This window comes from Notechis scutatus, chromosome 1, assembly GCF_049901735.1.
Source record: "Notechis scutatus isolate UNSWTSFEM ecotype Mainland chromosome 1, rNotScu1.2, whole genome shotgun sequence".
NCBI classification, from domain to species: domain Eukaryota; kingdom Metazoa; phylum Chordata; class Lepidosauria; order Squamata; family Elapidae; genus Notechis; species Notechis scutatus.
The window spans coordinates 325,419,350-325,435,810 of NC_142009.1; the positions used below are offsets into that span (position 1 = coordinate 325,419,350).

At 40.3% G+C, this 16,461-nt stretch overlaps 1 protein-coding gene across 2 annotated transcripts in view; it reads left to right on the forward strand.

Annotated features, from left to right (window-relative positions):
• Window positions 1–2,198: 2,198 nt before the first annotated feature.
• Window positions 2,199–16,461, forward strand: part of CNN2 (calponin 2) — a 36,037-nt gene continuing 21,774 nt past the window's right edge. The window contains exon 1 of one of the 2 annotated variants that reach the window (XR_015746948.1): window positions 2,199–2,491. Coding sequence is in view for 1 of the 2 variants with exons in the window: in XM_026671000.2 (XP_026526785.1) it covers window positions 2,429–2,491 (63 nt within the window). In the remaining variant the exon portion in view is untranslated. The remainder of the gene's footprint in view (window positions 2,492–16,461) is intronic. The other variant, XM_026671000.2, reaches the window with a different exon arrangement.

Below are 16,461 nucleotides of genomic sequence, written 5' to 3' on the forward strand. Positions count from 1 at the left end.
TTCTCTTGCAAAAATCTAAATTCCTGACTTGGTTGGTAAACCAATTCACTGATCGTAGCCCTCTGCCATTTCCCCTACTCCTTTGTTTCAACATGTAGTTCAAGTGAAATCTACCTGGGCATGAGACATTTCAAACCCTTCTGTGCTCCGTTTGACTTCATGATTTCTGTCCAGGTAATCCTGTCTAACTCTGCTTTGAACGTATTGAAATGAACTCTGTTGAAATCCAGCCTGCATGTGTCATCCAGAACTTTCATTGGTTAATTGTGGAGGAAAAAAGTGCAAATCCTGCTCCTGAATAGTTAGACATCCCTGGCTGTGCAATACATTCGCACAGCACCAAGGTAAGGGAATGCATTCAGTTCTTAAGAATTCATATGCTGCGTAAAAAACTTTTTCCCTCAGGCAGCAGTGAGTGGTGCAAGAAGGTAACCTTAGCCTCACCAGACAGCCCCCTCCACGCTGCACCCCATTACCTCATCCCATCAACCATGAGGCTTTGAATTCCTGACCCACATGATGTCACTGTTGTGGCATCTAAAGCAGGCAAATCACACAGAAGAAGAAAGATCTCACAAAAGTGACTCAGATCTGGAATCGGCTCTGAGATTTCCCATGGAAGGACAAAGATACTGTAACCCAGACTAAAAAAGTGAGGAACACATAGGCATCTACATACATGCGTATTCTTTCAGATACAATCTTTTATCTTTAAGTTGCAGGAATTTCCAAAAGGCTTTCACTTCTTGCAAGACTTATTTATAATAAAGGCGGGATACAAATAAATACATTTATCGTATTTGTACAGCCGCTCATCTCGCATAGTGACTCTGGGTGGTGCGCATAATAAAACAAAACACAAAAAAGTAAAATACATAAAACCACAATTTAAGTTTAAAATAAAATATTGTTTCCTTAAGAATTTCACGTGCCCCATACTTCCCGAAAGAGACAAGAGCAATGTTTCCAAGCCAAGACCTGAAATAAATACAATTACATTAAATAGTTCACAGTACAAGTTTTTAAAAAGGGTGTGTACGGTACGTGTGTATTTTCTTTACTAATATTAAGAATTCTAACTATTTGATTGGTAGATCTATATTGTTTTAAACTATAGTGATTTACTTAATTCTGGTTTATCAGATTGTAGAAATCCATTAATTGTGATTTGTAACATGGTTTATATTTTAGCATAATGTATATATTTAAAGTATAGAGTTTTTTTGGTGTAATACAGGTAGTTCTTGGCTTACAACCACTCACTTAGTAACTGTTCAAAGTTACAACAGCTACTTATGACAGTTAGCCCTTTGTGAACTTAGTCCTTTGTGACAGAGGTCTCCAAAACTTGGCAACTTTAAAACTTATGGACTTCAGCTCCCAGAATTCCTCAGCCAGTCATGATTACCTGAGGAATTGCCTTTCTTCCATGGTCCCGTCTTAAGACTGTCAACTGTGGCATAAGAAAGCAAATACTGTACCGAGATTAATATGCGCCTTGAGTGCATTGTCAAAACATCTGGAGCACCACTTGAACACCATCAGCATTGCCAAAATCCCCATCTGCCAATTGCAAAAGGCCGCTTTACTTGGAACAGCTGACATCCTGCAAGGATGTAACTTTTAACATTACAAACAGCTGCTTATCACGGGTCCTTGAAAAGACTCCACAGATGGATAAAAATGCCAAATGCAGCCTAAGTATCTGGCTGATTGTGCAACCAATGATAATAGGATGATGTTTATTCAACATGTTAACGTTTCTGGATTGGCATAAACCACAGAACCATGTGCTAGACCCAACGGCTGGGTGCGTACAACTCACCAGATTAAACTGTAGATGCTAACTGGAGTGTCAGTGCATTGTGTAAATAAGTACAGCCCGTGCACTGTGTGAAGCCAGTCAATTGGATAGATTGAATAAATCATGTTTCAGTTACTCTTATGATAACTTGTGTTAAGACAGTTGCTGTAGGGATGGATGCAGGACAAGGAGCTTAGGAGGGGCCAAACGGAGAACGAGCCGCCCAAATCCCGCGTTTAGAGGATCCCAAACTTTAGTGAAAGAAACCTGTTGAATCTCTGCCTATCGCCACATCTGTTGAAAAAGCGGCCAACCCAGCTACCGACGGGGCGGGAAACGAGAACTGCCTTGACCACTTGGATTTAATTTAGAGGGAGGGATGCCCAGGACACTTGGGGTTTCTGGAAAAAGACCCACACAGGAAACTCCCATCCTTCAGGAATTCGGCTCTTTGTGCCCTTATAAGGCCATTTCAACTCCTGGCCAATCAGCAAGAGGGAGGCGGCGCTCTCTTGGCCCCAAAACTTCGGGGAAGAAGAAGGAGGCGCTGAAAGCGGCGGCCCGCTGAGACGATCTTGAGCGCGTCTCGCCTTCGTTGGAGATTCCGTCCTGTTCCGGAAGAGGATGAGCAGTAACCAATTCAACAAGGGCCCCAGCTACGGCTTGTCTGCGGAAGTCAGAAATCGGGTGAGAAATTGGTGGCAGGGAGGCTGCCGCGGCCAGGTGCGCCCTGAGAGCGCACGGTTTTGGAGAGGCGCTTCTCCGTGCGCCCTGGCGGAGGTGTGGCGCCGCGCCCTGAGAGAAGGCGGGGGCCGCGCGCGCTTCCCATGAAAAGGGTGGGGGGGGGGGCTCAGGGGAATTAAAGAAGCGGCTTCTGAGTTGAGCCGCCTCCGCCCCACAGGAGCAAAAGGGGTTTTTGCTCCCTAGAATTCCCCGCTGGTGCTTGAACATGCATTTTGGGGGCGTCGGCTACGGTTAAAAGTGGGCTAAAAGAGACGCGTTTCTTTCCACTTTCTAATTTGGAATCTTGAACGTTGCAATGTTCTGTCGGGGAACTTAGGAACGTTCTATTTCAGAATGTTGGAACTCTCTTCTTGGGTGGCTTCTGCCGAGAACAAAAGTGAAGCGAAGTAGGGAGTGTAAACGAAGTAGGGAGTGTAAACGAGGGTGGCCACAAAATCGGTATCAGATGGTCAGCCTTGACTTATTCTCAGTCAAACTACCTCATTGGGTTGGGGGAGCCCCAAAAAAACCAGAATAAGAGTTTGGTTGGCAACCTTGTATTCTTTGAAGGATGGGTGTGATTTAAGAAATCTGTGGTTGAAGGGCTGGGTAAAGGAGGGGACATTCTGAGCTTTCTTTTGCTGGTGGAATCGAGATAATCATGCAACGATTTATATTCTGCTTTTCTAGTGACCAAAACAATATACTGGTAGTATTGTTGCTATGCTGGTTTATTACTTGGCTTCAAGGCCAAAACCAAAATCTGGTCATCATTTAGAAAGCCTTACACAGTGTGTCACCTGGCCGCATCAGGACCACCTGTCCCATATGAGGATGCCCATCCAATCTGAACACTGAACCGGACGTGCTCTAAATGCCTCCCAAAAGCAGGTCTAGGAAGCTTGGAATGGCAAACAAACCTTGTTATACCTTCCCACTTATGAAACATGCTCTCTCCCCGCCCCCCCCATAATTGACCCTGTACTTTCCTTTCGGAGGTATTTCAGCATGCCTAAGAGAATAAAGATATATCTGTTTCCTCTTGTTTTCCGCTATTATTTTGTTGCGATTCCATTGCTTTATTGCTTGAGACTTTTTAAATTGCTGAGATATTTGCTATTATATTTCTTTTTGCAAGCCTTGTAAAGTAAATTTGTGAGGTGGCAATGAATCAAAAATGACTTGATGGCACATAATCAATTTTTGCATGCCTCCCAAAGCCGCTGGTTAGATTGGGTCTATAAGGATAGATAGATAGATGCCCAAGTTTTGTAATTTTTCCATATTCTTCATCTTGAAATGTTTTGATCACATCTGGTTTGGATAATCCTTATTGAAAAGAACAATTTCTTTACAGAATTCAAGGTGCTTGAGATCTGTTCATCTGCCAAAATTCAACTTTCAGACTAGTGCTGGAGTCACATTACTTTCCCAAAGTACCTTCTCTTTTGTTGGTTTTTGTTATAGTACAGTATTATTTCATCTGTGTAAAAGCCACAATATTCAGTGGGTTCAGCCACATTATTATTGTTGTAATTATAATTATACAGCTGAAAGTTCCAAGTGATAAAGTACAGATATTATTTAAAAGTTTGATATAAGATAACAGTTTAACAAATAAAATACATTAAGCATTTAAAATGTGTTAATTTATTAGTAAAAGACCTTGTTTTATAACAGTGGTTAAAAATGTGGCTGTTGTCCTTGTAATTTTAGATTTTTTAGCTGAGAGTAAAACATTTTTCAGCAATATCTTTCCTGGCCTTGAGTTTAAAATTAGGCCAGATAATACTCTGCCAAAAACTTTTGTAAAACTTATGCAATATGCAATAAAATATGATCCACAGTTTCAAGGTCAGTACCATGAGAGGGACAATATATTTGAGAAATGGAAATGTTTTGACATTTACTAATTAGCACATCTGATGGCAACATATTTAATCTGGCTTTTGCAAAGGGTAGATTTATTTACAGCAGTGGTAGTCAACCTGGTCCCTATCGCCCACTAATGGGCATTCCAGCTTTCATGGTGGGCGGTAGGGGTTTTGTCCCCTACTTTATAAATCACCATTACTATGGAACCGGTGAGCGGTTAGAGAAAACTTTATTAAGACATAAGACATAAAAATTTATTTGTCATTACACTCGCTAGCGGGTGCAACGAAATGAGGTGCTCTTCCACAAAGTAAACTGGACAAACACCACTAAAAGAAAAAAATTGAACTAAACACAACCAACCATACAATAATCTCTATGCAATTTAAAAATGTAAATACCCCATTACTTACAGAGATACAAAAGTGGGTGGTAGGTATAAAAAGGTTGACTACCCCTGATTTACAGTAAATGGAAAATGCTATGATAAATAGGAACCCACAATATCGAGAGGGTTCAAATTATACTTGGAAGTGGCACCATTAGTTTGAGTTTTCTTAGGAGCTTTGGTGGGTCGTAACAAAGTCTTAATAGCTTTTGTGTGCTAGATTCAGAGTGTGTTTGTTCTTAGAGAAGTGATGGAAAGAGTTAAGCCCTGAGAAATAGAGAGTATCAATTTGCAGAAATACCATTAACCAGGCATCCTTAGCTAGGATATGTGAAACAATAAATTATCAGAAATGGATAAGTTTCATCATCTTGGAATGATGAAAGTTATCATTTGCATGAGCAAAATGTCGCTACAAGTAGTCCTTGACTAACAACAATTTGTTTAGTGATCGAAGCATTCGAAGTTAGAATGGCACTAAAAAAAGTGGCTTATGACCGGTTTTTACACTCACTACCGTTGCAACATCTCCATGGTCATGTCATCAAAATTCTGATGCTTGGCAACTGACTCGTATTATGATGGTTTGCAGTGTCCCGATGTCATGTGATTCCCTTTTGCAACCGTCTGACAAGCAAAGTCAATGGGGAGGCCAGATTCAATTAACCGTGTTAGTAATTTAACAACTGCAGTGATTCACTTAACAAATGTGGCAAGAAAGGTTGTAAAATGGGGCACAGCTAACTTAACAACCATCTCACTTAGCAACAGAAATTTTGGGCTCTATGGTGGTTATAAGTTGAAGGCTACCGATACTTTTAGTGCAGGGGTGTCAAACTCGATTTCATTGAGGGGAGGTATCAGGGTTGTGTTTGATCTTGGGGGCTGCGGGGGGTGTGGTGTGGCGTGGCCAGGGGTCATGGCCAGCTTCATGTCACTCCTGTCGGGGCGCCTGTGGCAGCCCGAGCGCTCTGCCAGCGAAAATGGGCTTCCAAGTTCCGTTTCCAGCTGGGACATCTCCTGTAACCCTCTGCCAGCGAAAATGGAGCTTGCATGGGCCACACATGGCCCTCCCAAGCTCCGTTTTTGCTGGCAGAGGCACTGTGGGCCGGTCCCTTGCTGTTTTTAGGGTGGCACCTAATCTAGCCCATGGGTCTTCAGTTTGACACCCCTGTTTTAGTTATTTGGTGAGCACCTAAAAAGTGTTCCCCAATTTATATAGAGTAAATTTTTGGTGAATTTCTTCTATGAGGTTGGATGCAAGTGAGCATCCCAAAACTGATCATTAGAATGCTAATGCCTGTATCTCTGAACTCATTTTCCCCTCCTAGGGCCGTGCAGAAAAACCCTGCCTTTTTTTTCAGTGAAAGTTTTGAGTTAAGATCAACTCTTAGTGACTTCATGACCACCCTGTGTTGTTTTCTTGGCAATAATATGGATGTGACTTCCCACTGCTACCTTCTGCTTTGTTTTTTCAGCTTTCCAGTCTAACCTGCTGGGCCTGAGATATCATAGTGGTCACCTGTCCAAGCACTAATGAAGGCTGGTCCTGCTTAGTTTTTTGGAGATCCATCTAGGTGTTCTTTTTCAGTTTGATGAAAAAGCAATTCCATCCAAAGCAGTAAACATTTATAGCAAAGAGATTAAGGATGGGGAGAAGAGTTTTTGCAATTACTTATTTATTTGATAGCAAGAGATGTGCTCTTACAAACTGGAAAGAAAAGAGAAGAGGAGATGTAAAGAAAGAAAGAAACAAAGGAAGAGAAAGAGAAAAAGAAAAAAAAGATGCGTTTTTTTTTTCTTTTTCTCTTTCTCTTCCTTTGTTTCTTTCTTTCTTTTACATCTCCTCTTCTCTTTTCTTTCCAGTTTGTGAGATGTGTAGGTACACTTATGCTATCTTCCCATGCATGTACACAATCATTTTTACAACTTTTCTAATTTCTCATGCCTCAAGAAGGAATGCCTTTCACTGGACTTTTTTTTTTTTTTTTAATGTGGGGAAGGGTCAGGCTGCTAAAGGCAGAAAACATGGTCAGCAACAGGGCTTCTCATCTACAATTTGGAAAATGCCACTAAGAATGGAAAGATGTTCTCAACTCCTAAGGTGGAAAATCAGAAACTATCTTTGCAGGGAGGGAAAAATCCAAATCAAATTTCAGCACAACTTTTTTCCTCCCCTGTGAATAGCACCTATCTTAAAAGGAGTTAAGTAGGCCAAGATCTTAGTAAGGTTGGCATGACCTTAATCTCTGAAAGGAGGTGACAATGTTCTCCTGAAATTTGAATCAACTTCACTTCTGTCTTATTTCCGAAATCTCTCATTTGCTCTGTTTCCTGTTCCTTCTCACCCACTGGATGCTTCCACTTGTTTTCCCCTGTTAATTCTTGGCATTAAACCAGGAGCAGCCACTCCTGGGGAACATTGTGTAACCACACTTCTTGGGTCTGTGAGAGGTTGGGAGTTTTCCTCTGCTTGACCTCTAGGGTAAGGAGCACATTTTTGACCCCCTTGTGGGATGGCTAATCTTTTCTCTCTCTCAGCTGTTGGAAGGCTTGAATGCTAAAGAAAAAAACCTGAATTATAAAGGAGTTTCAATTGGATTAAAAAAATAAAACCATCTTGGCTGTGGCTGAGAGTGAATCTGATCCAAAAGCTTGTTTAATCCAGATAGCTCAGCTCTGCTCGAGAGGTGATGCAAAGGAGAGAAGGGGAATAATTACCATCCCAGTTCCAACTATTTATCCAAATGATAGCCTCTCAAAGGAAGGTAGATCCCGCAGGTTTAATTTTCTGTGCCATGGCTCAGCTTTGTATGGGTATTGTGTTCCACTTGGTTAAACAGTTAACTGGGGAACTGTTGAAGATAGATGTGTAGAGCTGATGACTTTTCCAAAAAGAAGAAACTAGAATTTGTGAGCTGGAGTCTCCATCATAATAACTTGGAAATATATACGGGTAGAACTTAACTTACGGTATTTCGTTTAGTGACTGTTCAAAGATACAACATCACTCAAAAATTGGATGCTTGGCAACTGGCTTATATTTATGCAGTGTCCCGGGATCATGTGATCACCTTTTGTGACCTTTTGACAAGCAAAGTCAATGGGGAGACCAGATTCACTTAACAACTGTATTATTCATTTAAGAATTACAGTGATTCACTTACCAACTGTGGCAAGAAAGGTCATGAAATGGGTCAAAATTCCCTTAACAACAAAAATTTTGGGCTCAATTATGGTTGTAAGTTGAGGATGACACACACACACACACACACACACACACACATCCTATCAGGGCCTATCATGCATGCAAGGACTAAATTGATTAATGGTATATAAAGGCAGAGATCTCTGTAATGGTAGCTTAATATTCTGACGATGTCAGCAGAGGCTGATGAAAGCTTAAACACATACACACACTCTTATTAGTGGTGTGTGTCTTCATTTTTGAGTCCTCTGCCAGAGGCAGGAGGTTTGAGGGTTCAAGATCTTGGCTGTTCCTAGCACTGCAATTTTTTGGACAGAGATGCCATTTTGGGGATCTATTCGAGCCAAACCCTCAGCTTAGGGAGTGACAGGCCCAAGTGCTCCCATCATCCTTGTGATCACTTTGGCCTTTACTTTCCACTTCTTTTCGAGTTTCTCCGAATCTATAAGGATTGGCTTGCTGGAATAGGATAAAAATTTTGGAATTACACAGACAGAAGGAACCCATATAGTCAGTGTACACCAGAATCCAAACTAAATTTCCCTCTGTTTGAATACATGTCAGTTGCCAAGTGTTCGAATTTTGATTTGAACGTGACCATGGGAATGCTGCAATGTTTGTGTGAAAAATGGTCATGTCATTTTTTCAGTGTCATTGTACCTTCAAAGGGTTATTAAATAAATGGTTGTATGTTGAGATCTACCTGTATGGTAGCTGGAATTCAAAACATGGAGCATAAACTAAATTATTTGTTCTTGTCTATATTTTGGTATGTTCTGTCTCTATAAAAGACTCTTTTGGTTCTCTCTTTTGGTCTCTTGGTTTTCGTTTTCCTAAAATGGAAATTTGCTGTGCTCAAAATCTGTATTTTGTTTTAAAAAGCAATAGCAAATATATATAAAGAGGAAAAAAATGGGACAACTTACAACTTTATGTAAATTGCACTTTCAAAAAGGGATATTTTTGTGGCTTAGAAGGAGAGACAATGCTGAATGCCTTATAAAAAGATTTTTATTTCAAAAGTGAGCAGCTGCCTTGGAGAGGAGCATGCCAATTCGGAAGTTGAGACCTCTCTCTCTCTCTTTCAAATGTTAGCTCCCCAAAGAGAGAAACTGAAGAATGAAACTTGCATATGGTTTCCTATAATCCTATTTCTTCTTTCTGCGGTCTCTTCCCGGCAGACAATTCCAATGAGCTCAGCTTCATGCTTGTAATGCAGAAATCACATTTCACTGCTTGATGAGATAAGAAAGAACTGAACCTTTGCTCCAGCTAATTCTATTAACTAATGATGAAAAGTAATACTTATTTAGCAGAAGCTCTATAGATTTCAAAATCTATAAAGATTAGTTTGCTGGAATAGGACAAAAGTTATAAAGTTGGAAGGAGATAGTTTGGTCGATCAATGCAATCCTTTGTTCGATGCCAGAACCCAATTTAAAACATTGTCTGCTTGAATGCATCCACTGTCCAACTGAACTGTAAAATTTGTTCTAATCAACCACAGCCTGCCTTCTTTTTACTTAATTCCATTTCCCCAAGTTTAAACATCCTCTTATTCAAAAGTAATAGATTCTTACTCAGAGAAACGGTGGAAAACTTGGCTCTGTATTTGCCCTTGGGCCAACTGGGTGGCGGTCTGGTGTTTTTAATCTCCTCCAGTCTTTATTCACCAAAATTCCCAAGTTTTCCATTATTTCAGTTTAAAGGGGAAAAAAATCTCCGGCTTTCCCCCCTGAACCTTAAAGAGGTTTAGGTGATGTATGATTTGTTTGATTGCTGTTATGCTATGAAGATTTAAAATGAGTTTCCTTCTCTAGAGGTTGTCTAGAACAGAAAGTCCTTGACTTACGACAGTTCGCTTAGCGATCATTTGAAGTTAGAACATCACTGAAAATAGTGACCGATGACCATTTTTCACATTTACGACCATTGTAACATTCCCTATGGTCACAAGATCAAAATTCAGACACTTGGCAACTGACTTACAGTATATTTATGATGATTGTGGTGTCCCGGGGTCATTACCTTTTGTGACCTTATGACAAGCAAAGTTAAGGGGAAGCCAGGTTCACTTAACAACCGTGTTGGTAACTGAACAACTGCAGTGATTCATTTAACATCTATGGCAAGAAAGGTTGTAAAATGGGGCAAAACTCACTTAACTAACGTCTCATTTTGTTGTTAGTCGCGAAGTCGTGTCTGACACATCGCGACCCCCTGGACAATGTTCCTCCAGGCCTTCCTGCCCTCTACCATCTTCTGGAGTCCATTTAAGCTCACACCTACTGCTTCAGTGACTCCATCCAGCCACCTCATTCTCTGCCGTCCTCTTCTTCTATTGCCCTCAATCTTCCCCAGCATTAGGCTCTTCTCCAGTGAGTCCTTCCTTCTCATTAGGGGGCCAAAGTATTTGAGATTCAACTTCAGGATCTGGCCTTCTAAAGAGCAGTCAGGGTTGATCTCCTCTAGGACTGACCTGTTGGATGGCCTTGCAGTCCAAGGGACTCGGAGGAGTCTCCTCCTCCAGCACCAGAGTTCAAAGGCCTCAATTCTTTGGCGCTCAGCCTTCCTTAACGGTCCAACTTTCACAACCATACATTGCAACTGGGAAAACCATAGCCTTGACTATATGCGCTTAATGTCTCATTTAGCAACAGAAATTTGGGGCTGAATTGTCACCATCAATTTATGAGGACTATCTGTATTTTTAAGTTAATATATAGGGCCATAAGTCACAATTCCATGCTGGTTGAGAATTCACACAAGTCTTAACCAAGTTTAGAGAGCCCTGGTATAGGGCAGTGCTGTTTCTAGAATTTTCACCATCAGTAAGAATCTTTCTTGATAATTTTAAGATGCGCGGACTTCAACTCCCAAGATTCGGACTTAAACTCCCAAGATTCCTCATCCCAGCTGCTCAATTCTGGGCACTGAAGTCCACTCACCTTAAAATTGGCAAATTTGAAAAACACTGGTATAAATGTTTTCTTTTTAATTTCAAGGCATAATTGCTGAAAATGTTTTCAGAAGGTAAATGGGATATATGTCTTTAAAAATGGGTGAGAACGGTGCCAGTAGTTTAGTAAAACACAATAAGAGTGAATTCCTTCCTTGTAGAGGAAGGAGAAAGAGCCACATTCCAGGGATTGTGGACATGTTCTGAATGTTTGAAATCCAAGATTCAATTCTCAGCAGCCCCAATTAAATGGATCCTGGTTTAGTTAGCAAATCTGGAAAAGCCTCTGGAAAGCTATTGCTTTTGAATGAACTATGGTTTGTCAAATTTGAGGTTCCACAATATCCAGTTGAAGTTCTGATGTCCCCAATTCTTTTAGCCTTTTGTAAGGCATTAAAAACTGCTTGTTACTTAAAGCTTTGGGGCTGGGAGCTCCGTTGGCTGATCTGTTGGATTCTAGTCCTACCACTTGAAGTGGAACATGTTTAGACCTTGTGTGTATTTTTTTGTTGTTGTTTATTTAAATGAGATGTAGACATTGCCCATCTCACTATCTTAAGTGACTCTGGGCAGTATAAAAATGATAAAACCGTAGAAAAGAGAAATAATTAAAAAGATAATTGGAACTGCATGAAAAATAAAATGTTAGTATATAAAACCACATATAATGAATCTATTACTTAATAGTTAACATAATAATGTGTTCAGTTTCTTGTTTCTGCTTGTTATTTATAGTGTATTTTGGGTTTCAGACCTTGTTCGCCGCCTGCAGTCACTGTTTTGTGAGATAGGCAGCTGCATCAGATGCATAAATGAATATATTTATACACATAAATAAAGTATACTGGATTGCTAGGGCTGTGCTGCATGCATCATCTACAGTAGGTTTGCACCCTGCACTGAGTAACAAATTAGCTAACACCTTTGGTGCGTTGTTGGTTTCAACATTTCTGGGCCATCTCTGCTTCTCACAGCTCAGGGCAGCCCCAGAAAAAAAGGAAATGTTTGCATTCGAAAAGTGACCCAAACTACCCATGTCTGTGTCTTTGCCCAAAGTTTGTCTGTCCGTCTGTCTGTCCACCCTTCCTCCCATCCATCCATCCATCCAGTCATCAAGCTATATGGAGCTACGTAACTCACTCACATATTCACTCTGGGCGGCATATAGTTGAAATATATATATATAAAAATATTAACATTGTATTCTGGTGGAGGCAGTTAAAACAAGGTTAATATTAATAAAGTGGGGTAGGCATGATGGATCAGCGGTTAAAGATGCTGAGCTTATCAGTTGGAAAGGTAAGAACCCAGGTTCAAAAGCATGCAAATAGGTAACACTTTGGTGGGAAGGTAACAGCATTCTGTGCGCCTGTTACCTTCTCTTAACTTCAGAGTCACGGTGTTGGAAGTGTTTTCCTCCTCAGCAGAGACTGCTGTACTTTGGAGTAACTTCAGCTTCCAGAGCAGCCCTACTTAAACTCTTGTTGCAGGAATCTAGCAGGGTTGTGTCGCTCAAGTCAGTTGGGTAGAAAATATAAGGCAGTGTTGCATAGGAAGACGTATGACATTTTTAAAAAATGACCTATAATTCAGATTGAGGGAAAAGTTACTTCTTCTGTAGTTTCAAGGGCTATTTTTTAAAAAAAGTTTTAAATCAATGGGAGAATTAACTCCCCCCCCCTTGGATAAAAGCAACAGGGGTGGATGGGGTAGGAAAAGAAATAAGAAAGTGAATATTGGTTATTAAATTTAATTGTATAGGTAGTCCATACTTAGCAACTGCCCATTTTAGTGGTCATTCAAAGTTACGATGATGCTGAAAAAATAATTTTGCAAGCAGTCCTTTCCTTGCATCGTCCCGTGCAGTGGTGGGATTCAGGTTTTTTTGCTACTTGTTCTGTGGGCGTGGCTTGGTGGGCATGGCAGAGGAAGGATACTGCAAAAATCTACATTCTCTCTCCCACCCCTCTAACCTGCTTTCCAGCTCCGTTCTCCTGTGCAGGGCAACAAAAGGAGACCCAGCTGATCAGCTGGGACTTGGGAGGCAGAGAAGAGATGGGGGCGGGGCCAGTCAGAAGTGGGATTTGCCGGTTCTCCGAACTACTCAAAATTTCCGCTATCGGTTCCCCAGAACCGGTCAGAACCTGCTGGATACCACTTCTGGTCCCATGGTCACGTGATTGCTATCTGTGCCTTTCACTGCTGGATTCTGACAAATGGAGTCCATGGAGAAGCCAGCAATAAAATCACAAGTTGCAGTCATGTGAAGTCTCAGTTAACAACCATGGGTAATTTGCTTAACAATAGTTGCAGAAGTGAGGCCATAACTCCATCCTGCTACTATAGATTGTAAGCCATGATTCAGCATTTCATTGCGGATCTAGCCAGTTGGTTAAAATGGCAACTTCACGTGTGTGAAGTGAACTGCAATACTGTGCAGTATTTAGCGATTAAAATATGGAGGGAGAAAGAACTTCAAATGGGGAGAATAGCTATTTCAGAGCAGCTTATTTTGTGTTGTGGTTTCCTTTCAGTTGCTGAATTCTTGTGAAAGGATGCGTACTAGCAAGCACACTTTTGTCCTTTAGGGTTATACATAAAAGGTTGTCTTTTTTAGCCTTTTATCATGCAGAGCTCAAACACAATGAGCAAACAGCATTTCCTTTCATCATAACTCTGAACAACTTGTAGCAAAATGCTTACTAGCACCACGTAAACAAATTTTCCTGAGATTTTGAGCTAAGATATACTATATGCCAAAGACTTTTTTTTTCTTTTTTCTTTTTTTTTTTTGCTAAAGTCTCTAACAGAGCTAAGAGCTTGTTCTTCATTCTTGGCAAGCATGTTTGTCTCCTTTTTTCTTTTAGCCATTTGGAAATTTTTGGGACATGCCACTAATGCTAAAAAGATTTCACGGGAACCAGAATTTCAAGAGAAATACTAGAACACCATGTCAATATATGGACCAAGATGTTGGTAATGATTGCAGCCACGTGTGAATTGCTTCTTAGCTGCTGAGTATATTTAACCTGGATGTGTAAATTACTTAAACTGAACAGGAGGCCGAATAAGATGCTTTCCAACTTGTGGAAGATCATTGGCTATATTTGATTTAAGAAGGGAAAACTTGAATAACTCTCCACATACTTGAGAGAAGAATCACTAAAGCTTTAACTTTGAGGCTCATCAGATTGTAATAAGGGAATGTTTAGATAAGATGGTTCTAGAGCCCTAAATATTCTTAACTATGTAGAGTACTAATGTTGGGAAATACTTAGGGCATGGAATCCAATGCTTTACTCAACACAGGAATTCAAATAGAAATTCCCAGACAGATGTGCTTGAACACATTCAGTGAAGGAGAACACAATCATTTTACCTAATATTGACTTGCCTTTAATAGTTTCTAACATTCATTTGGTATCTCCTTTCTACATATTTGAAGATACAATTCCGATTTACATTTAACTGATAGTTAGACATTGGATTCCCACAAGACTTAACACCCTCATTTTAGCACCCAAAACGCTGGCTGTGTTATATACTTGTAAATCTAATTAACTGTGGGAGAACCCTAGTTAATTATCTTCGAAACTTATTATCATTAGATCCTTATCTACCTTTATTTTTATTTCTCAAGGCATTGTACATAATACTCCTGTCTCCTATTTTCCCTACAACAGCAACCCTGTGAGATTATCAAGCTGATCCAAAAATCACCCAGCTGGCTTTCAGGCCCAAGGCAGAACTTCCTAGTCTCCCAGTTTCCACTGCACCAAACCAGCTCTTATTTTTATGAAACAGGCTTTTTTTATAAGTGGTAAATTCTGAGAGGAGAAATAACAGCAGCAGAACCTATTCCAACTTGTGGAAGATCATTGGCTTTCTTGTGGCTAGGAAAATACTTAAATGTCAGACTGTGTGGTGCCCTCTGGATAGATACAGACTGTCATCTTGGGCAGACGCAATGCTGGTTGGGAATTTTAGAATCCTAACAGATCTGGAAAATGCCATGTTTGGCAAGAGGCTGCAAAGAGAAAATGAACTGAATGGTAATAGCTCTCCTGTGTCATTAATGTCATATTAATTGTAGAATATAAAAGACTGCAGGCCTGGGATAAAAGAGTGACTGGTTTTATATGTATATGTGTGTAGATACATACACATACATATAATAGAGAGAGGGAGGGGGAGATAGATAGATAGATAGATAGATAGATAGATAGATAGATAGATAGATAGATAGATAGATAGATAGATAGATAAATACTAAATGCTTTACCCAAGGGCTTTGCAATCTTAACAACCTTAAGATTTGTAGATTTCAACAGCAATTTTGGTAGTTGAAGCCCACACATCTTAAAGTTGCCAAGGTTGAGTAACTTTGGTCTATCTTACTGACTTGGTTCAAGTATCTTCAAGAAATTTTGGTCTACCCTGAATCCAGCTGTTAAAGACTTGGTTCAAGTATCAGGCTAAACTATCATTTGTTGAGAACTAATTTTCTTGATTGTTCTATGATTTACAAATAGCAATGCCTAAATTCACCCCGTTAAGTCTGAAACAAATCCTGATCAGCATGGATCTCAGATGGTGTATTTGATGCCATCCTCTTGACAGCTATAAAAGAGATGGCCCAGTGTACGCCCAGTTGTGTCTGCAGAAAATGCAAACCGATAATTAGTAGTTACTATTTCTTGCTTTGAACCAAATTGGAAAGACTTTCTAAAGCCGGAGATAGGTTAATCTTCGCGCCAAGGCTGCACTTAAAAGCCTCTTCTTTCTGTCTCTGCATCAAGAACCAGGAAGAAGGAGAAGCGGCATCGGACTAAGCCAATTGACACACCCCTGGTGTATTTGTCCTGTCAGCAGGAAATCAGCTTGGGTGTTGAAACCTGCCAGCCTTCTGGAGCGCCAGTCTGCCCTTGATGCTCCAGGGGGTTGCGTTAGAAGTGATGTGATGGAGAACATTTGAGAGGTGATGATACTTTCCTGAGTTAAAATCTGCTTTCTCACCGGATCCTGTGAGAATATCCCAAGTTACTCTGTGATTGCAGCATTTTTGTTTTCCTCTTCAATTTTTCCAAAGACAGTTAACAATAGAGATGAAACTAAGGATATATAATAAGCATCTGCGGTAATTAAAGCAACACCAGTGGAATGCCACTCACTTAGTATCTTGCTCAATGAACGGGATGGCTTAAATAACTAAAAGCTTGATTGTGAAGCAAAAGACCTACTGTGCATAGCATGCAAACCCACAATACTGCATGTTTGGTTTTGATTTAATGTGCAGGGTGAATCCAGCTGTTAAAGTTTGTAAACTGTGGTTTATGGCTTAATGTGATGTGTAAATCGAGTTCTTGTGTTGGATACTGTCTTGAAAGAGGTTGGAATGGAAGTGTTTATGTTCAGTGCTTCAGTTTGAGCCTGGGGTATACAGTTTGTTCAAGAAACCACAATTTAAGAAGATACAAAACATAGATCATAGTTTACCAAGCACT